Genomic DNA, 23,073 nt, shown 5'->3' on the forward strand with positions numbered 1-23,073 from the left:
ACTCTCTTGACATTTCCCATGACCTCCTCTATGTCCTAGGGAGTTAAAAAAGATAGTTTAAGTCTGTTTTGTGGAGGTATCCATGAAAGTGAGGATGGGTATTGCTGAGGAATTCAAGAAAATTCATCATCTAAATTTCAAAATCAAAAAATTGGTATTTATGTGCTGCTTTGTGTCGCTGGAACATGGAGACTTCCTGCAGTTGCTGGCATGACAGAGTCTATGCTTTACAGTCTGGGAAGTTGACCAAAATGAATGTTTTGTGTATTTTGAGCACAAATATAGAAATATTCCCTCAAGGAAATAGAGAGGCTTCAAAATAACTAGTTCAGGCTTACACAGTGTGGTTATGATTACTTTAATTCAGACTCTCCTGTGGAAAAAGGATCAGGTGTTTGGCAGTTTGGATCATCACCAGCAGTGCCAGTTACAATGATCCCTCCTTGTTCTAATCACCTTTCCCCATTTAACTATGTAAAACTAGCCTGTAACCTGTGTGTTGAAACCTAGTATCTGCTAATATGCTTAAAATCTCAGTTTTATCTTGAGAAAAAATTTATCTTGCCGCAACTTACCTTATTTATCTGCATATTTCCAAAGTAGTTCTTCCAGCTACTTGGAAGATGATGTTTTGTTTTTCAGGCAGAGGCTGGTAAGAGGTCTCTGATTTGCCAGACTTTCCTACCTCTTCAGCCATATTTCATGTCAACCATTCAGGAAAAGGCAATTCCGGGCAGCACCAAGACAACATTACTGTGTTTGCTGCAGGCAATTGTTGAAAAATAGGATATTTTGAAACTCACTTAGACAATATGTTAGGCAAAAATACACATATACATTATAAAAATGCATATAACAAGTTTTCTGAAGTTTTGTTTTGTACACGTAACTATGGTGATGACTTCTGTTCATAGTGAAGAAAGGTTAACTATTCTATCTCCAAAAGCAAAACGTGTGTGTGTGTATATATATTTTACTTTCTTTCTGTAACTAAGTTTTTATGTTTATATTTGACTGACTCTTCTGTTAATGGGTGTATTCAGGAAATACTTTGCCAGAACAGACCATTGGAGCTTCTGTTGTATTCGTGGCACCAACGTGTAGCTCTGTTTTTTAACGAGGATTTTCAGACTTCATGTGTTGGCAGTAAAGGGATAAATGTTATGCTGGAAAATGCATTCAGCAGTGCTTTTGGTAAAACTGTTTGTAGGTGAGAGCTATACATTTTAATGAATTTCTAAGTTTGGCACTAGGTAAAATACTTTCTTGCATTTGGTTTCTTAATTGTGAATAAATTGATGGATGTTATTATGCAGTGATAGAATAATTTGAGAAAAAACCTCTTCCAGCTGTTGAGGATATCTATCTTTTAATCTATTAAACTCTCCTTTTTATGCCTGTGTGCTGTGATCTGCAGTAGAGTCAACTTTGACTTGATTTGAGTGAAAGGGAAGGTTATTTGATTACTGCAGGTTTGTGAAAATGCCTGGCATAAACAGAATTTCTTGATGAACAAATGAGCCTACTGCCAAAGAAGCCTTAAGTAAGCAACTCTCACGCATCTTTCGTAGATCTTGTGCAACAGATGCACGAGTATGTAAACATATTGCCATGCTTTGCTGACTAAACTTAATTATATCCAAATTAAAGCTTGCTTGTGTATTTTTCTTCATATAAGCCCAGATGAATCTGGAGGAGGCTGCCTTTTGAACGTGTGTGCAAATTAAATAGTTTGATATTGTCAGTCATATGCCTGTCCTGGCTGTAATAATTTTCTGGATAAGAGTTGCAAAAGTATTTTTTACGTAACTGTGTCTTTCGCAAATGTAACAGCAGAGGCAAATTTGTGAATTAATAAGGCATATGTATGTACCATGCATGCAGAACTTGAACCTCCAATGCTCCATTTAATGACAAATGCTTCTCATGTAGACAGTGGTTCATAATGGGTAAACTAGTTAACACTAGTTAACTAGTTAATTGGTAATAGTTAACACCCCCACCCCAATCCCTGCCAACAAGAATAATCCTGTGGCCTTTTCCTCCATTATTCTAATAAGTGAGTTTGTTCAAGTCCCTTTTTGCTGTTTTTTTTTTCCTCTTGAGAATTGTACAATTCACAAATAAAGGAAATTACCCTCATAAGGGAAATGTGCCATTTGTTCTTTGGTCTGCCTGTAGGTATACACATTGCTTTGGAGTTGTATATTACCACACGTCTGAATTATATTCCCTGTGTTTTGTTTTTGTTCCATTAGTGGACTATATTGTGGAGTATGACTATGATGCAGTGCATGATGATGAATTAACGATTCGAGTTGGGGAAATCATCAGGAATGTGAAAAAATTAGAAGAAGAGGGATGGCTAGAAGGAGAGCTAAATGGCAGAAGGGGCATGTTCCCTGACAACTTCGTGAAGGTGAGTTCTTCATTGACTTGTTCGTGCTGTAATTATATAGTAGACTATTGAAATAGCTAGAATTACACATAAACTGTATTTGTAATGAGGTTTTTTGTTGCATTTTAACTGGAAGACCTTTTAATTGACTTATTTTCTTTAGTATATTTTTAAAAGTTCATTTGTTTTTGAATTATTTTACTTTTAAGCAGTGGTATTCACTATGCTATATTCACTTAAACTTTTACTTTGGTCTGTGTCATGTCTCAGTGCACTAGCAGTTGTCTGTAGGCCTAGTAGCCTGTTTTAGTTAAATTAAGTGATTAAAAAAATCTGCAGCTACAGAAGGCATCAGGTCAAGAAGAGCCAGGGAAGTGGAGTCATGGATCAGTCAGCTCAGCTGTGATGAAAACCTGCATCCTCAAGCTGTGGTTATGTGGTCACTTCAATCTGGGTTAAAGCTGTTCTCTTAGAAGGTGCAATCCTGCTCTTGCTTTCCTTCACTGCCCAGGGCTGGCACTGCCTCCTGCGTGGCCTTGCAAAAGGCCACATCAGGGAATGGGCGCAGCTGAAAACTAACTATGAAGTCAGGTTGTTTTTCAGCTACTTTGTTTTCCTGCCTGTGTCAGGAGCAAACCTCTGCAAAGGAAAGGGTGTGTAAGTAGCTCTCTGTGCTGCAGCACGATGTGTGCTTCACCTTCTTGAATATGACCTCTTCTCTGGGATTTGGTTCAGTACTGGGTTGTTATCAGTTGTCTTCCACTGTGAATTGTTTCTTAAAACTTTTCTTTAAGACTTTATAGTCACTTATGTGCTTTGGGAGGCGGGGGAAGTATGAGGGGGAAGGTACCTAACATTAAAGTTCCTGTTTGCAATTTCCAAATTTTTCTTGTTTTCTGAGTAGTGTTATAAATCTATTTATAGCAGCTATTTCAAGGTAGGAAAATTAATTGCAATAAAGAAGTCTGCAAAGACTCTAGTTGTGCTATTCCATGAAAAATGTAAATTTGGAGTCTGCTTGAGCTGCCAGATGCTTCTAAACTATGCAAGTGGTGTTGTGACATTGCACTTCACTTTTATGTGCCTTCTGATCTTTTTGCATACCTTTCTAGGATTCCATAGTTTAATTTCTCTGAAGCATGATTACAGAGAATTTAGCTGGTTCCTGTCTCTTTGAAGTGAAGCTATTTACAACACAGGATTCTGTTTCATCTTGCTGTGATGTTTTGTAATTTTAAAAACAAATAGAAATTTGTCCAATCTGCTACAAACTCCTTTTATACTCGGATTAAATCTGGCAATTTTTCTGCTCAACTTGTTTGAAGAAAAAAAAAAAAAGGGGGGGACACAAAAAATGCCTATTCTTGATTTACTGTAGAGAAAATCAAGTTTGTCTTTTTAAAACAGTTCTGTTTTAAGTTATCCAGTTGTTTTGCGGTGAGAGTCTTTTACAAAGGAAGAATTTCTAAGAATGTCTTTCACTAATCTAGTATTCTTAACTTGCATTTGGTAGTTTAGCTCAAAATCTGCTTTAGGTTTAGAATCCTTTATAAATAGTAGCTTAATTTTGCCATAAGTGGTGTTTTTATGCTGCTGTTGGATTGATGATGCACTTGATTGAATGCCTAAGTGCCATATAAGAAGAAAGTATCAGACACAGGTCATTTTGTGCTGTCAGACTGCCTTTACTGAGCAGTGAAGAAGGATTGGGGTGAATTGCTTTTGCGTTACCAACTAAATTTATTGGATGTTTTCTTTTCTTTCTGCTGTTGCAGAGTGACTTTGCATCTTTGAGTTAAATTGTTTCTGTGCTGACAAATCTTTGTATCTCAGCTCCAGAGGTCTTTAACCCTACAACTTTTTAGTATTTGTAAAGACTATCAGATTTTCTAAACTACAAGACTTGAGATTTCTAGAAAGCTTAAAAATATGGAGGAGTGAAAGGAAATCTTGTAGTAGAAAGAAAAAACTTCTTGGGTTATTGCTTGGGGAGCAGCAACATGGACGAACTTGCCTTCTGGGCACTGAACTTTAGTGCTTGGCTGTGAGGTTGACTTTGTGACTTTTTTATTATTTAAGACTCTGTTATAAGTAAAGGTTGAATAGTCTGTTTTGCAGTGATTAGACTGTGGAAAAACCTTAATTATTACAGAAATAAAAGTCCAAATTTTCTCTGTGGCCCTTGTGGTTATACGCTGTTCTTAAGTTGGCTTAAGTTGGTTAATATCCTGATAGCTTGAAGGTCCATCTCCAGGAAAGTAGGTGCAGGAAAGCCTTTTCTTGCCCAAGCTTCTCTCAGCAATATGCTGCTGCAGTAGGCTGTTGACAGTGCAACTTTCTGAAACTCTTCTACGACCAGACCACTACAGATGTCAAGACCACAAAACTAAGCTTCAGTTATCCAGGTGACAGCAATGTCATGTTAATGCACTTAAGGAGTCATAAACTGCCATAAGAAGATGAAAATGAAGCAAAATTATTCTTTGGCCTTATGAACAGGGAAGGTCCTTTTGAGTTCATCTGGCCTGAAGCTGTTTGAATGTCTCACACAGATAACTCTTTTTTTTTTTTCTCTGTGATGTATACACTAGCTTATTAGGAATTAAATTGAGGTAGTATATAAGCTTTAAACTCTGATGAATTCCATCTCTGATCTAGAGTGGATTAATGTTGAAAGAGTGCATTTTATCTACTAAATTTGTCTGGCCTTCATTTTTTTAAAATATCTAAGAAAACAATTATAGGACAGGTTAAACTGGTCAAAAATGGACACATTTTCTTTGTTTTCAAATATTAAATGTGTTTAGGGAATGTGTTAAATTATTGTGTTTATAAATGTGTTTAACTTCTTTAAGAGAAGTTAAGGGTAGGGATCAATCATTTCAGGCTATTTGGTGGTTGTCAGTTTTGTTAGCATCTTGTTAATTGTGTCTGATTGCAGGAAAAGATTCTGCTGCCTGATGGCAGCCACACACTGTCCTTGGCTGCCAAGCAGCATCTGGCTGCGCCTTGCCCATGTGAAGGACAACCAAAATGTCAATAGGAGGATTATGGCTGGATGCCTTTTTGATGTGTCGGATGCCCCAGATTCTGACTGTATGATCACAGCTACAGCAGATGACAGCGTGGTTTTGTTCCCCCGTCCCGGCCTGTGGTAATGCGTGGGATTTGCTGTTATTTTTATGCCACTCCACATTCTCTAACTTTTGCATCAGACAAATGCAGCTTTTCTGTTTTAAGTCTGAGTGCTGTCAGCATCATTTTGAAGGCTTATAGGAAATAGCTTTTGGATGAAGTCTTAATTTTTCTAAATTGTAAATAAGGCAAAAAAAAAAGTTTTATGAAAGCCATTTGGTAGTGGCTGGTTCTTTGCCTTGACAGGAAGCACCTTTTTTTTTTTTTTTTTTTTTTTTTTTTTTTGAGATATATAATATATTAAGGTTAATTTGCTTCACAAACAAGTAGGTAACATAAAAACTGTCTTAATTTGAAATGCTTGTATAAGAAGGGAATGTATGGAAGCTTCCTGAGGATGCTGAGGTGATACTGCTGCTATAACAGGTGCTGTGAATTTCTCTTTTGTTCCTACCTGAATCTTTTGCCTGTTGAGGATAACATACTGCAGAAGGGTAGGAGGAAGGTGGTGCCAGGTTACTGGTTCCAGCTGGAATTGGGCATTTGCTGCAGTAAAGAACTGCTTTGACAGGTTAAGGAATGGTCCGAGTATGCCAAAAGACACAGTTCTTGGAGCTGAATTACTTCCGTCTTATTATGCCTTAATAAGAAAGGGAACAGATAGCGCTGGCTAAGGAAAGCTAGACTTCTGATAAAACCAGGGCACTGGCATAAAAATGGTGTGGCAGTGTCATGGGGTTGGCAAGAGTTCGAAGGGGAAGTGGTTTATTCGTCCTGGTTGATTTTTCTGGCTGCGTTTTTTCTCCTGGTATTATATAGTTTCTCTGCGGGGGAAAGCTTTCCAGTTGTATCAGTGGGTTACACTTCTTTGGACTCTGAGTGTATGCACGTTGTTGTCTTATTTCCTGATATTATTTCCTCATTTTTTTTCTTTCCTATGTGGACAATTGAAGATGGGCAACTTTATAAATTCATGAAAGGATATTTTTCCATTGGAAGCGTAGGAGATTTCTGTTGTTTTGGCTTTTCCTTTCCAAAATTCATTTAGTGTGTGAAATGTAGAAAGCCATTCACTTTCAATATGGGTTAAAGCAGTGCAGTAATGCAGTTAAATAGAAAGTGTGAATTTCTTTGGGAGGAGAGCAAGCTGGTTTTTATAGTGTTGTGTGTGTGGTTGTTTTTATATAAAAGCTTTATTCTGTTATCCAGCTGACTCTTGTGTTAGTCCTTAAGCTTTAAGTGATGCCTTGGTGTTAACTCTTCTGCTTGTTTTTAAAGCTTTTTGTTCGTTTGTAGCTGGTAAGGTGCTTAAGATTTCAAAACTGCATTTTTTTTTTTTTTTTTATTTTCACCACTGCTCTCAGCTTTGTGTTTAGCTGTATCGTGAGTGTGGCTTGTTCCGCAGTAATGAAACTGCTGGCATTGTAAACTAAAGGTGGTAACTGAGTGAGGGAGGAGCCCTCTGCTCAGATTAATAATTTTCATCAGATAAGGTAGTAGAGTTTACGGATAGGCTTAGGTGCCTTTCTGGTGAGCAAACCGGAGCATTTCTGCAAGTATGTTTTGGATATGCACCATTTGCCTCTAGTCACTTGCTCAGCGAAGGAAGTAGCCGAGACAGAGCTGGTTTGGAGGAAACTTTTTGCCGGCGCAGGTGTGCCCAGCTGCTTAGCACAGAGCCTCGGTCCTTCTCAGGTTAATATGTGAACTTTGCTCGCCACGACATTTTCCTTCCTCCTTCTAAATAAAAGAAAAAAAAAAAAAGTAACACTGGGTGTGTTCGAGCAAATATGTCCTTGGAAGTGGTAAGCTTACTTCATTTTCTATGTGTTTTTAAAATCAAATATTGCAAACTAGCTCTGAGTTTCAGGGCAATAAGCATGGATTTAAAAATTTATGATTGTGACATAGTTTTTCGATTTTGCTTTGTAAATCCTCAGCCTGAGTTGTTAATATAACAGAGTTATTTGTTTTTGATTTAGATTAGCTACTTTTCTGCAGTTTATTGAAGCACTTGAGAATTTTAGTTAACCACGATGCTTGCTTGAAGAACTTGTTTAAAAAGGGGTGATTGCTGTTAGGCTAAATCTCATGTGTAACTTCCTGGTCTGTGTGTTCGCTGTCTAGTCAAACACAAAAGCCAAATAAAAAGCAGAACGGCTCCAGAACCAAACTTTTTCACTGAAAAAGTTATACTGCTAACGTAATGAGCTTACTTTGTGTCTCTTAGCTTTGTTCTTGCTGATGTCGGGTTGTTTTGCCCTGCTTTGCCCAGTTTTGCTGTTAACTCATGGGAGAAGTCTTGGCTGAAACCTATTTCAAATTTAATATATTCTATAATTCCCCTTTAAAAATAGAAACTTGGCCTCACAAAGAACTTCAAACAGGAAGTGTGGAATCACGGGATTAAGGACTAGATAACGTGAACCCTTACTGGATTATTTTATAAAAATTCCAATCCAGTCGCACTTTAACAAAATATGATTTTTAAACCAGTTCAATAAAAATATAACTTTTTGTACTTAATATGTAAAGTACAAGTCACTTGCTGTGTTTATAAGGAAGCAGTGTTCTGCAAAAGGACTTTTCCATTTTTAAAGAAAAACTATTTTGCTGATAGAGTTGTCCCCTGTGTTATTACTGTCACAGCTAACTATTGCACGCAGTGGGTGTGATTCAGCCTATGTTATACAGTCCTGTCTTGCACAGAAACAAGAAATAAGTAAAGAACATGCAAATGAGCAAGCTAATTTGCCCAAAAATCTCAGTTTTGGATTTGGGAAGAGCATTAAAGCATATATTCTGTAGTTTTTGCACCTTTAACCTCTGATGCCAAGATATTTATTCCTTGAATTTTTGGATTTGCTGTTCTGCTGTGTCTGGCTGTATATTTTAACACCTGTTTCACCACTATATTGTCGCAATGCTTGGAATGTACGTAATGCTTGGAGAAAATTAGATACCCAGGGATTTAGTGATCTGATCTGTCAGCTGAGATTTCAGTGTATATGGCTGCTACTTCTGTTGCTTTGTTGTTGAGTCGAGGGACTGCGTAGGGATGCGAAACTGAGGAGCTTGGAGGTGCTGATAGCACCATCAGAAGAGACAGTTGGCTCTTAAAAGCCACATTCAAAGCACTTCAAGGTGGCAGTTTCATTTTTTGAAAACAAATATAATAAGACTGAAAAGCCAGATCAAGTAACCCTGGTGCTGATTACCCTTGCTTTCTGTAATGCATAAGCTGTCTCTTTTTGTCCTGGCAAAGACTAAGATTAAGGGTTAATTCCAATTCTTTTGGTCCAATGCTTGTCTCCTGTGGCGCCATTGTTTGTGCAGATTTTCATCTGGCGTTCGGAAAAAATAGTCCCACCAGAGGGTGCCCAGGTGGGCCTGGGTAGCAGCCGTGCTGTTTGCGCTGGAGGAGGACCCACACATGGCTGTGGAAGTTCCTTTCACATCAACCCGATCGGGGAAACTCATGGGAGAAATGATAAGGAATCCAGCCTGAGGCACAGTTCTCAATTATCCATTTATCTTGGCCCGTGTGAATAAGCAATAAAACAGGTTCATCCTAACCTGGGCATCAATCAATGAGGCTTCCATATGATGGGAATCTTTTAAGAAACAGATGAAGGGTAGTGGCCTCTTCAGTGAATGGAAGAATTTTCTTAAAGCAACAAGAGGTTTTCATGAGAATTCATAACTCGCTGTGATTGTCTTTACTGCTGTGATTTTTATTTTTATTTTTTATTTATTTTATTCATTTATTTACTTTGAGCAGGACACTGTTTCTGACATGGCCAAGCTGCTGTTCATGGACACCTTGGTATAAGTAGTGAGCCTTCCAGGGTGATTATGCTCAGATATAAATGGAAAAAGCTAAGCAGATACAATCTTGTAGTGCTAAAACTGTGTCCACACCAGCATTTTTGTTGTCTAACTGGTGTTAATTATCAGTGTCACATGTGTGAATAACTTCGTATTCCACGGAAGTATAGCTATGTGAATTATAAAGATGGAGCATAAGAAAGATATCTGGGTGTACAAATTGCTTTTGTTATCTTTAATGGACTGTTAGATCTGAAATGTTACAAATGCCTTTGTCAAACATTAACTATAGGGGCAAAATGGTTTGGTCCTTTTCAAAACGTTTAAAATAGCATCTGTAAAGGAGGTTTTAATCACATGGCCTGTCGTTTCAGAACAACAAATAAGAGAACAAAAATCTCTAGTATCTTGAAATCTTCCATAGGTAGCTTCAGAAAATGCTAGGACTTGTTTTATTTTGCATCAGGAGACAGTATTGAGAAAAGGAACTTGAGGTAATGTTCCTAAGGAAGACAAGATAAAATGTGCTGCTTCACTTCTGTACATGCTGCTTGCTGTGCTAATTATTCTCTCCCATGTGAGTAATCAAAGTTTCTTGGTTGCACATGTTCCTCTTGCCTTCCTAGATGTCATCTCTGCTTGTAACTCTGTTCCGTTGTCACTTCGCGTACTCTGGGATATCTGTAATGCTGCTTGGCTCGGATGTAATGTTTTGTGCACAAGATAGTGTGAAAAGGTAAAATTATATGCGAACAGTTATTTCTTTAAATGTATAAATCATCTGCTCGTTTGTCCTTCTTCATCTTTGCAAAATTATGCACAACCAGGTTTACCTTGGTTTGAAGCCTGCTAGGAAAGTATCAGTTCTGTACTGTAGCTCCATGAACCAGGAGCATATTGCATCAGATGGCAACTATCATAAAGCAAACTCCACAAAGTGTGGACTATAGCATAGAAACAAAAGACTGGACATGTGCAGAAAACATGGCTAAGTTTTTAGACTTTTCCTACACACTGAAGTCTAAAGTAGGCCCATAAATATATAGTCTGTAATTAATTTATGTAACAATACCAAAGAGCTCCACTACTCCAGGTATTATATATAAGGTTTGTTATATCTTGGAAATCTCCAATTCTCTGTATATGAATTCCAGAATGTTGTTTTTAGTACTTTATTACCAGCACACATTTATATTGAACGTTGTTAATGTAAAATTTGCTTCATTTCTTTTTCATATAAGACTGAATGGTGGGGGTGGAATTCTTATAGTTTATTTACAGTACTCTGGGGAAGAATTAGAAAATTCAGACCAGGATAATAGTACTTGAAAAATTTACATGAGAGTAGCTCTTCTAGCCTGTGATGTTGCAACCATTGGATCGCTTGTGAATTGTTTGAAACCATCGTTGTTTTGGAGGGGAAGTTACCTGGTACATACTGGAATGTTTTCAGTGTTAAGTTTATTCTTAATGTGTTTTGCTTCTGTGAACACTGAATTCAGTATTATGAATTGTTACCAAAATTGGATGTGCTGAATGATTTCTAAGTCTGAAAAGCCTTTTGGATGTTTTCTGCTTCCTAACAGTCTTACTTCAGGTGTGGGTATTTATGTACTTGCTGCCTGTCAAACTAATGATGATGATGATGGGTGGGCACTGTTGTCTTTTATGAAACCAGAGCAGAAAACAGGATTCATTTTTAGTTAAAAGTGATGGTTAGTGTGTGAAGTTTTGATTAAACCAATTTTAAGGGGAATGGAGAAAGACAGATGCCTTGGAAGAAGGGTGCAGAGGAAGGAGAAAGTTATAACCTGATTGCAGGTAGTAACGATGACAGTGATAATGAGAAAGGGATGATGTCCTCAGGTAAACCTCAAAGTGGACCTGTAGTGGTTAATTGCTCTGGACCAGCAATGCAGACACTGAACTGTGAGAAAGGAATGTGTCTTTCCCTGTCTTCCTTAGCAATATTTCTTGATTAAAATACTGAATGCTGTAGAAGCTGAATCTGTGTCTCTGCCTCTGTCGCGTGCCAGGTTTCATTGGTCTAAGGCACTAGTTTATAGACTAGATGTTTGCAAACCTTTAATAACTAGCCTATAAAACAATTGCAAGAAATAGAATTAAATTTTCATTATGTCTAAGCAAGTAGAATGGAAAAGAAATGCAATTAATGTTTTAAGATATTTTTATTTGACTGCAAATAAATGTGGCAGTCCTATAAAGTATCACTTGGATGTTATTTTTAAACATACTTTAACTTTTTTAATTAAGTGGGTGGACAACGCTGACCAAAAAAATTGTGCTGCCACTAATTAGACCTGTTCATATTGAGATTCTTTGCGGTCAGTTCCTCTAGTGGTTAGAGTATAATGTTTTTCTGGATCTGAGCTTGAGTCTTTGATAGAAGCAAATGGAAAAGGTCTTTCAGTGTTCTCAAAAGCTTGAGATGCTTCAACATTGCAAGTGTCTAACCTCTCAAGCTTTACAGATACCAGTAAAGCTCAGATCAGGATCTATTTTGACCCTTGTTTTGCATGACCATTACAGGCATACAGGTATCTAAAGTAACATACGTAATGAACTCTGAAATTCGATTTTTACCTTCCCACCTTAGAGATGAGCTCACCTTGTCCAGACCTAAATCAGGGCAAAAAGTGAATCCTGTGACATTAAACTTCTAAGGAGCAGATAAAATATTTTGTTTAGCTGAACGCAAGAAAATGGTCTAATCAACTTTGTGCGCTAACTAATGCTTTGGGGACTCTTAACTAGTTTTATCCTTTAAGTGATTTACTTCTGTTTTGAAGAATAACTTTTAATGCTTTGAGGTGTTGATGGGTTACCTGTGATGGCTGCCATTTGTGAGCTGTGTTGTTAGGAGATGGAAATTACTGCAAATTTGAATGGACTGGATGGAAAATTTTCAATTAGCATTTTTTCTAATTTTGTTGATAATTTGTCCTATTTAATGGCTTTAATTTATGCCAAATATAATAAAAGAATGGAATAGATGTGGATAGTTGCAGATTATTCCCTTTTTCTCTACTTGTCATTAGTAAATATTTCAATTTTTGTATTCTGTGAATATGCCTGCATTCAGGATGTGAAAACTTTCCTATTCAAGGAGGGACTGAAGTTAGCATTCAAAAGGGTGCTGGCAGGCCAAATTTAAGGACTTTTTGCTAGCAACACCACATCTGTATAAAACAACATATATATATATATGCGTGTGTACACACCTATATATATGTACACACATAAAATGCATGTGCTGTTGTTGATTTCCTGTGTAAAGGGTTTTGCAGGCTGCATGGTACAGAAAGAAAAGCTTATATAAACAAAACTCTATTGCTTGAAGAATTTTCCTCCTTTTTCTCTAAAATTGAGTGGCAGGTTTAATTCTGATTGTTTTCTGCCCAGTAAAATGAGTCGTATACTTATTTCATGAATAGGCAGTGCCATTCTTGCTGTTCAGATGAGGAAGAAAAGAGGTGAGAATTATGTGTTTAGACTCCAATATTTTAATGTGTTCCTCATCTCAGTTTACTGAGGCCATTTCAGACCTCATTCCAAAAAGCAGCCCATACACGAATATAGCAGAGTGGGTAGCTTTTGCACAAGCTGACATTTATTACAGTTATACAAAGAGAGTGATAAAAAGGAAATCTAAGATACCCATTCTTGGTATAACAACATGAGAAAATTAAAATCTTCTATGCTCAAAGAATCTAGCTAAAGATTTAATTCAATTTGATAACTTCTCTCTGCTTCGTAATGCAGGAATAGACCTCACACTTACAAGCATGAGTCCCTTTTTTTTTTTTTTTTTCCTTCAGAAAATTTGATCTAGTTTCTCTATTGCCAGATTGTCCCACCAATTTTTAATGCTGTGCTCTCCCGCCAGAAGGCGAGATGGGGGGATAAGGAGGATCTTCCTTTGCCCTTTTAGCAATGTGGGGAAAAGCCACTAGTAGTGGCAAAGCCCTGCTTGAGCATTAATGAGCATTTACTGAGTATCGTTAACTTATAGATGAACATAGACATGCTAGATTTTTTACATGAGTAAACAAGCAAGGAATAAATTCTTGTTTTATATTTTGATACACGCAGATGATTTTGAGGTTGTTTTGTTTTCTGAAGAACTGTTAGACTGGGACAGGTTCTCTTGGCTATCACTGCTAATCTTTTTTTTTTTTTTTTTTTCTTCCCCTTTATCATGCAATAATCTTTTTTTTTTTTTTTTTTTTCCCTTTAACAGCCAGGTAGTGATTTCATATTTTGTGAGAATGTTGTGAAATATGCATGTAATGAGATTATATGAAGTTATAAGCCTTGATGAGCAGAGCTATAGCTTGCAACAGAAAGTGTGGGTGGTTACTTATGCTTTGAGCATGTTTTTCTGCCAAGATAACACTGTCGTGAACTTGTCCTGCCAAATCATAAATGCTTAAAATCTGTGTTGCTAATGGAAACACTGACAAGCCTTTAATTGTAGTGGCCTGGCATAATAGAAATATTAAAACTTCCAGCTGCAGCTAATGTCAGATTTCTGTTTTGTTTTTGCTGGCTGGCAAATAGTGGTGGCCTCATCTCATTAATACGCTGACCAGTCTAGTATCATGGAAACTTTTTATTGGTATTGTCATAAACACGAGTCTACATATACAGCTCTAACTTAAACCTCAGACTCCAAACCTTACCTGTTCCGAAGTGAATGAACAGGAATTTATGAATTTTAGGTTAGATATAATGATAACTGAGACTTCTTATCTGTAGTTTGAATGCAGATGTTACTTGTGTGCAGTGTTTTCCAATAACTTAAACTCAATACAGCTGTTTTGGCTCTTTGACATTAAAAAAAATTATTAGTGCCAATTTTCAGAAAGATAAACTCTGATGCCTTGGCTGTCAGTGATTTCCCTTTATAAAAATTTACGTGTTCAGAAGGTCAGAGAGACCACATGATGTTCAAGATGAAATACCTGGAAATGGAGATCGGGAAGTATCTTTAGAGGATCATGAAGCGAGCTGAAGAAAGGGAATCTAGAGCAGCTTCCCCCCATCGGAGTGCTGATATGAAATACGGATTTGGGGCATAGTGGGCTAAGCGCAGGCCTGGAAATCAGGGATTCCTGAATTTGTTTTACATCAGCTTTAATGTAGCTTTTAATGCCCTGGGGAAGGATAATAATACTGCAGTTCATCTTTAACAAAAAGATAGTGTTAGATTTACCTGGCAGTTCCAAAGGGACTAGGTTAAATATTGAGGGGAAAAAAATATTTGGCTTATCTGTACGGTGGTTCTCTACTAGATTATTCACCCACCACTGTCTTTGGTTGCAAACCAGTTTGAGTTTGTTTGATGTAATGATTACAGTATGTTTTCTAATACATTAAATACTACTACATACTGTCTTTGATTCAAGCACGGTTGACATAAATCACTCTTGCATCTGTTTGTTGCATTTTTTCTTTTTTTCAGATTGGTTTATTCCTGCTCCTGTTTTTTATCTCATAATCATCCTGGTCTTTCCTTTGCTACCTCTTTCTTTTTATATATTGGGTTAGTTTCCTTAGGAAGTCTTTGTTTATCTGCATGCTGAAGTATTCAACTTCCATATCTTAACTGGGATCTCATAATACTCGTCCATCCCAGTCTCCGATCATTTTTGTGGTTTCTGCAAATGGAATTCTTCATCAATAAATAGTTAGTTTTTGAATATATCATCAAAGTTTCCTTTATGTATCTGCTCACACAGTTCTTTTATATCCAAAATCTAATTCTGTTATGTTTTCTGTTATATTTACCACTGATAATCTTTCTTTTTATGTCAGTATTTGAATATTTCCTTATGGGGCCACTTAAACTAACAATTGAACTCATGTATTAAAAGCACTCAAGCATTCTCTTCTTTCAATTCTCTTGATTCTTTTGTCACCACTGCTTTTGTCTCAAAGTGCTTCCTAGCATTTATAACCTACCGATTACTTCACTGGATGTCGTAGTCTTTCTCTTGCTGCTGCTTTTGGACTTCAGAGTTTTAGATATTGTTTATTCACCTCAACTTATTGATGAAGCTGGTGATTATCTTAAAACCTCTTCTAGCACTTGGAAGTGGTGTTTTATTTAAAACAGGTTATATTTTTGGTGAGGTTGCACGTCTAGGTCTTACTCATCTCCCTTTTGCCCTCTTTGTGCCGCCTACGAAGCATGATACAGAGTTATTACAGCAGTTGGTTGGGGTTGTATGTAAATTGCAGCATTAGTGTAAACCTGGGGAAAGGAGGTTGTAAAAGCCCCCTCGTAGGAGAGCCTTAGGAATGAAAAGTCAGCTAAATAGAGAAACATTCTTTCTTGGCAGGTTTAGAGGTTATCTAAGTTCCATAGTTTAAGATTTTTATCTTAAAAATTCATGGACAGATCTACTCTGGGCTAGTTCTCAAGTGGCAGCATGTTTTTCAGTAGAGCAGAATGGCCTTGTCCATAAGGGACTTTTTTGGGGTGGCAAACCTGTTACCTACAGGTAACTTTGCAGGTAAGTAGATTCTAGGTTATGTACAGAAGAAAAGGTGGGTCTATACCATGTCTACATGCAACTGCAAGCTCCAAGCTGAGCATCAGCTCATGAGGATTTTGGTGTCATTTGCAGTTCTTTGAAGTCATCAACTCCCTTGCAGTGATAGCCCCCCAAAACCAGCAGGATGATGCTAGGCCTCATCAGGAAGCCTGTGGAGAACAAGTGCCAGGACTGAGCACTGAACTGGACTAGCTGAGACTTCAGTTTAAAACAGAGAAACTTCTTTATGTAATAGGGGCGAATATCTGGAATCTATTGCCAAAGGCAGTTATGGAGGCAGGCAGAATCATGAGTTTAGAAAGGGATTAGACAAATTTGGTGTCAGATGTTAGAGGGGATGGGTGGGATGCACTTGCCTAATTAAAACCTTTATGGGTCCTCAGGGAATATGAGAAAGAGACGGCAGAAGGCACTTAAGATTGTGTACTTGCTCTCTCTAAATAGCATCTCATTCTGCCATTGCTGGGAGCAGTACCCTGCACTGGGAGGACCATTGGTCTGACTCGGTGGGTAATGTGTTAGGTTAGGATTGATTTTTTTTATTTAGCACCCTACCACTATGGATCTCTAATTGAGGATCTTATCTTACATTTTTGTTGGTTTGTTTTCATATAAGCCATGACTTTAAAGTTGTGCTAATAGGACTTTTTTGGGCTCAAAGCTATGTAGGGTTGGCGTAGATGACTAGAGCGCTGCCCCTGTTCTGTCTTTTCTTGGCGTACTATCTTGCCCATTTCCTAACACAATTGTGTGGAAGGTTCATGCTTGTAAAGGCCTTTAGTATATTTAGATGCAAGAGGCTGTGTTTGTTGAGTGTTGTGCATCATTATACACAAAATAAGTGCAACTGAAATCCAGTAGGCTTTAGAGCGGTTCATTTAAAAACACTATGATATCTTGAGTACTTCCAACAGCCTCTCAGTCTTTTAAATCTCTTGTTTCAGGAAGTTAAGAAGGATGTAGAACCCAAGGATGACGTCCTACCAGTCAAGAGGGAGAAATCGGGCAATGTAGCAAGTCTTGTGCAGCGTATGAGCGCCTATGGGCTTCCAGCAGGAGGATTTCAGCCTCATCCGCCGTCCAAAAGCTTCAAGAAGAGTACGTAGGCTTTCTAATTCCCTCAATTGCCTAAGCTGCTGAAGTGTGTTTTCTTAATTGCTTAATGCTTAACTTAGTTTTAAGGCTGTACAGAAAACTAGATTCATAGGAGATTTTTTTAACCTTCTAAGCCAAATTCTGCCCCAAGTGCAAGTGAAATTTGTATATACTACTTAATAACAGCAACAGTAAAGAATTTTCATGTGAGCAGAATTTTAGAGCCCTTCTAGATTCCAGAGAATGTTGCCTATATACATATATATATATATAGGTGTATATATAGATGTGTGTATGTGTATATATGTGTGTGTATGTGTATATATATATATATGTATGCAGCCAGGTTCCAAAGGGGAGTCAGTTTGATCCACTACCAGTCCAGCATAACCTCGTGCTCATTCTGGTCTCCCTAACCTTCGAGCAGTCCTTTCCTTCAACAATTTTCTTTTCCTTGTGGTGATTTCTAGGTAGCCCTGGCCAATTTCATCTCAAACTCTGCAGTTCTTTGGCTGTCCTCATTTTCCTCGAAGAGAATTGGAGCACCTTCCTTAAAATAATGCATGTTTTCAAAAACAAAATGGAAAAAAGAACACAGAGCAATTTAATTGGCATCTTGCATTTCCATTTTATTAGCTGTTCCTTCTTTCTTGGAAGATGAAACGGCTTCAACAGGTTCTTTTTGTTCTCACTCTCTTTGCCTGTGCAATCGATCATTCCCCTTGAGAGGTTTTTAGTTTTAGTCATTTTTCAGTTTCTAGTTACACTTGGTAAAGTGAGGTTTACAGTTAAGCATCTTTAAGAATAACAGCAAGTTTTCCATGATGGTGTCTTGGGTGTTATCTACCTAGGAAGTCCCATGTGTTATTTTCACACACAGTTCTCATTGAATTCAGGCATTTTATATCATGTGAATATATACTGTATTCCTGAGTTAGACTGCAGCATGCATTCAGGAAAAATAAAATATAGAGGGTGCACTAACTTGAGGCAGTGAAGGGCTGAATTTGGTTTACCCTGCACAAACAAAACCTGCTGTGAGACAAGTTGTTTTTAGAAGCAGGTGAGTTGCTCTGGGGATGCCAGTCCAGTGGCTCCACTCTGCTATATGGAACTGAAGGAGTGGTTTTTGACCTGATCAGTTAACTTCCTGTGTTAATCCGAGGACTTTGCAAAACTGGAAGATTCAACTTCCTAAAATGGATATAATGGAAAAACACTGCAGTGAGAGACACTTCTAGATATGAAAGGCATTTGTTTTGTCTTCTCTCTCTCTTTTTTTTTTTTTTTTTTTAATTTTCCATTCCCTAAAAAGATAGAATTACAGTACAAAAAGGAAGACTGAAATGGCAATGACCAAGTGACTGTTTAAGTTGTTGTTGTTTTTTGGTGCAAATTTACCTGCCCTGTCTTTGAGGTGGAGAAGCATGAGCATGTTGAATTTTAGCTTGCTTGCTCCACCTTAGAAAAGTAAAAGCAAAACAGAGCAGGTGTAAAGCCATCCTTGATCCTGCTGTTCAATGGAGGAGCTGTGAAAAGGCAGTAGGAGGTAGTAGAGGCCAGTGAACCATTTATTTCAACTTCAGTTAACTTAATAATCCTTCTTGACTGATAATGAATTTCAGTAGAGTAACTAGTGGGGCATATTACGTGGGCAGTGACATGTCAATAGCAATAACCCAGAGGCATTTAAAATACTTTTGCTTTGTTTCCTTCTTTTTTTCTCCTCTATAGCACAGAAGTCATATAATAGCATGTAGGGAAATGCTCATTAATTAGATGAGCCCTCTCAAATTTTGAGTGCTGAATATTACTTGGGCATCTGCCTTGTTTCATACCGAGGCTGTTCAGTGTGGTGGCAATCTCTACACTTCTGGCTTTGGGCTTGCAACAGTACCAGAATAAGACAAACAGCAAATTCAGAAGCAGTATCTATAGTTGTCATATTTTCAGTTAGCTAATCTTAATTGCAGAAGTTTGAGAATTGATGGAGAGTGCCAAGGTATCAGAGGGAATACAGAAATTAAACAGCTACTATGAGTTTTATCACTTAAAGAAACAAATATAATCTATATCAAGCTTTTGATTCCTTTTTTTTTTTTCTGCACTTAAACGTAGTGGCAGATGGTTTTGAGGGAAGGAATAAGGAGTAAGTTTGGGTTGTGTATGGAGCTCAAGATGGTGGTTGCCTTAAAGTTCTGTTCTGCAGAGGATCTGGAAGTGATGATCTTGGTTTGAAGAAAAGCCAAAAAGTATTCAGCGTTCAGCAGTAGCATCACTCCAGTATGATATGTGCAGGATAAATGTGTTATCTTAGGTTCACACACATGTGGCTGCTCAGGTTGTTGGAAGCCAGTTTAATGTTTCCCCCTATGAATGTGTCGTTGTGTCCTTAATGTCCACACAGTTGTAATGATCTGTGGCAAACAGCCTGTCAACTGCCACTCATTTTAATTTTGCCTCTGTGAAACACTGCTAATAGAAGTATCGATTTAATTTCTGAACTCTACGCTGGCACGGGGGGAAAAGGGGGATTTTTTTTTCTGCTCTCGGTTGAAAGAAATTTGTATTTTGCAATCTGAGCAAAGCAAATCCTAGCCCCAAACATCTAGTTAACACAATCTTCATTAGAGGCTTTTTGTGTAGAAAGGCTTTTAGTGTTATGCAGAATAAAACATTTGTCACTTCTTCAGGGATTGCTTAAACATTGGAGTCTCAAATTTACAGATTGTCTTTCAAGCAAGTTCTTGTGCTGTAATGGGCTGCTGTTGTGATTTTTGCAGATTTCAAACAGGAAATAGGTTGAAAATCTTTGAACTGGGAGCTTATCAGACTTGCTTATGTCATTGTATTTTTTTATAGCACGTTGGTAATGGGCAGTGTAATGTTTACTCACTTGTAATTGGCAGTGTGGGAAACACAGCTCTTTTTAAGCTGCCTCTGGTATAGCTACCTAGCTGAGGAGACGAGCAAACTGGAAAGCCAGACACTTTTTCTGATGATTTCCAGGTGTTGTAGTCGAACTTCATCTTCTGGAGTGGAGTGTAGGTTCTTTTTGTTCTTAAAAAGAACCTTCTTATTTTTCTTATTTTTATGCGTGTTTTTTTTTCCCCCCTCCCTTTTTTCAGGGTCCAAGAAGCGGCAGTGCAAAGTGCTGTTTGAGTACCTCCCACAGAATGAGGATGAACTGGAACTCAAAGTAGGGGATGTTATTGACATCAGTGAAGAGGTAAGTTGTTTAGCAGAGCTGTCATCTCTACATTGGGCCAAAAGTGAAACGGCCTTCTGGCAGAATACTTGAATGCAAAGTTGGAGAAATAGCATAGGATGTTCCAAGTTTGAAAATTGATAGTTTAGAAGTTCTTTTTGTCAGGATCTAATCCTAAATCAATACATACTGCATGCATAAAGGAAGTATTTGATCTTTGCAACAATAAAGTATGGTCTATTACATTGATTTATTTCTCTAAAGACTCTTATACTTTTTTCTGTCTCTGTCTGATCTTTGCTTTTAGGGCACTTATCCTAAAACTATTTGACCAATTGCCTATACCTTTACATACCCTAACTTGCTTGAAATGAAAAATGCTCTTTGACTTGATTTTCCAGTTTTGTGCTTTCCTGTCAAGTCTTTCATCATTGAAACTTTGCATTGATCGAGATAGTAAGAGTAGTCAGTGCAACAAACAGTACAATATACATAAACCCATGTGCTTGAAAATACAGATTGTAAGCATGGATTTATCCGATGTATCTGAGAAGACAAAGTATCAAACCAGAGCAAAAAAAAAAAATCGCAGCAACTCTAAACAGGCTGTTTTTAAGTTTGTAGTCTTGAAAGACATGGTTATAGGAGTCATGCTGTGTGTGTTCTTTGTTTTGTGTCATTCCTGTGCATCCTGCCATGATATACCCCATCTGACTCTCTTCACTGAAGAGTAAATGTCTCAAAGATGAGGAATCTCTGCAGAGTGTCATTGCAAGGGCAGAGGGGAGGGAAGGAAAAACTTCATATAGCAGTTTTCCCCTCAGAAGAGGTGCTGGGGACACATCTTTTTCTTTAAAAACAAAACCAAAAAAATCACAGGAAATCCACTAACTTGACCATCTGAAAATACAAAGTGTAGTGTAATAACCACTTGGTCCTGCTTATCCTGCTAGCAGACTTACATACTTGTTTTTACTGCATTCTGGTTATATTCTTCCAGTTTACACGCTTGACATTGGGATGGTGCCAACAACTTCACTCTACTCCAGCACTTCTTGTTTTAATGCCTGAATTAGACTGAACTGCTGTCTTGAATTGCAGTTTATGATGCTATAGGATAGGCATTTGTGTGAAGGTGTAGGATAGATCTGTCCAAAGTAGCATAGATTGGCTCCACAAAACTGTGCTGATGGGCAGGAGTTGAGAAGAATTTTAGAAAATGCCCTCTACAGAATATGCTGAGATAACTTATCCCAAATAAAAGTCTTCGTTAATGTGAAGCAATCCTTGCTTTCCTTTAGGTATAAAAGGAATATATTTGCTATATAAGGGTAAATAACTTACTTGGAGAAAAGAGCTTTTAATCACTTTTCTTTTTGCGGAGGAAAAAAAAAAAAAGTAAAATCAACTCCTGAAAGGGGATAATTTCTGCCAGTTACCCTGAAAATGTTTCAATGTTGAACACTTAGTTGTATACTGAACAGAAAGGCTACGAAATGTTAAGGAAGAAGCCTGTTGTGCTACATGGTGGCTGAATCTGCAGGGTTTTTCTTGCATAATGTGTAGGTAATGAATGCAGAATACACGCTTAAAATGCATGTGACAATTGTGCAGTAACTGTACATTAATTTGCATAAATCTTTTGTTTCTGCTTCATCTCTTTCCCCCACACTCCTGCCATCTACAGAAATTAGTAGATTTATTTTGATTTATATTATACTTGCAATATTTGCATGCTGTTATCAAGCATAATCTACTTTTAAAACCTATTGTAAGCTAATATTGTATGACTTCTTTTTTCTTGTTTCTGTTTTTTAATAATTTTGGAGGACATTTCTTGTTTTAATAATATTTTCCCCTTTGCTTGGAAGCCTTGAGTTTCTGTCTTTTTATAGAAATAAGCTGATGACATTTTCATACGTATACACAGAAAGTACTGTATGAATGTACCAAAACTGTAACTCCCTCTTGTGGAAATTTTGTTATGTGTTAATATTTTTCTGAAGTGAGAGGTAGAGTTCTGAAATCTGAATCTCCACTTGCCTTGCTGGTCTGTCCAGGGCTTTGGCCTTAGCTCATAGTGGAAGACTGCACTGAAGCTTGAGTCATTTTCTCTACTGGAAGCATTAAAAGTCTCTTTCTTTTGGCTCTTTGGTGTTATTTATGAGTCAAGGCATTTTAAACTTAGCTTTGCATGGTGCAGTGTGTAAAGCAAAAAGAGCCCAAACCCAGTCAGCACTTGTCGCTAGTTTGGGCTTCCAGTTCTGTATGGAGGACCAAATTCCCAATGTGAATGGACCAGAGAAAAAGCTACGTTTGAGAACCAGGAGGTCTTTAAAATGAGAGATGTTCTTTTGATTCCATGGCTCTCTGTGCTGCTGGGTTTTGCCTGCATTTCACTTGTCAGAAGATAGGTTCACATTTAAAAATTATGTCTGTGTGTCAGGCATAATGACCCAGAAAGCAAGGCTAAAAATAGATTATGTAAACAAATGCTTTTTTGTTTTTCCTCTCGCTTCCTTTTCTTTCTCATCTACACACTATCCAGGCCCAAAACAGAGCAACTGAAACAAAGTATTTTAAAAATATATATTTAATCCTCCATTTTTAGTGATGCTAATTAGGCAAGTAGCCTCAACTTATTTAGAGAAGTATTGGAAAATGGTTCATAAATCGAACAGCGCCGTTCTTACAGAATCTTCTGGCAATTATCCCTTAAGCATGCCCAGCATCTATTAATTCCCCTTTGGACTGCAAGGTTTTCAGGAGCCTTCTTCCATTAAGTTTTAAGAGCATTGCAGTGAATTGGCACACCAGGAATCTGCACA

At 37.6% G+C, this 23,073-nt stretch overlaps 1 protein-coding gene across 1 annotated transcript in view; it reads left to right on the forward strand.

Moving 5' to 3' along the window:
• The window catches only part of CD2AP (CD2 associated protein), a 68,626-nt gene that overhangs the window by 18,586 nt on the left and 26,967 nt on the right, over positions 1–23,073 (forward strand). Inside the window, exons 2-4 of the mRNA XM_088520110.1 lie at positions 2,259–2,419; positions 16,887–17,040; positions 20,166–20,266. Of these exons, the coding sequence (XP_088376236.1) occupies positions 2,259–2,419; positions 16,887–17,040; positions 20,166–20,266 (416 nt within the window). The remainder of the gene's footprint in view (positions 1–2,258; positions 2,420–16,886; positions 17,041–20,165; positions 20,267–23,073) is intronic.

Source organism: Tinamus guttatus, unplaced genomic scaffold (genome assembly GCF_059628265.1).
Source record: "Tinamus guttatus ecotype Peru unplaced genomic scaffold, ASM5962826v1 Tinamus_guttatus_pri_ptg000080l, whole genome shotgun sequence".
Classification (NCBI taxonomy): domain Eukaryota; kingdom Metazoa; phylum Chordata; class Aves; order Tinamiformes; family Tinamidae; genus Tinamus; species Tinamus guttatus.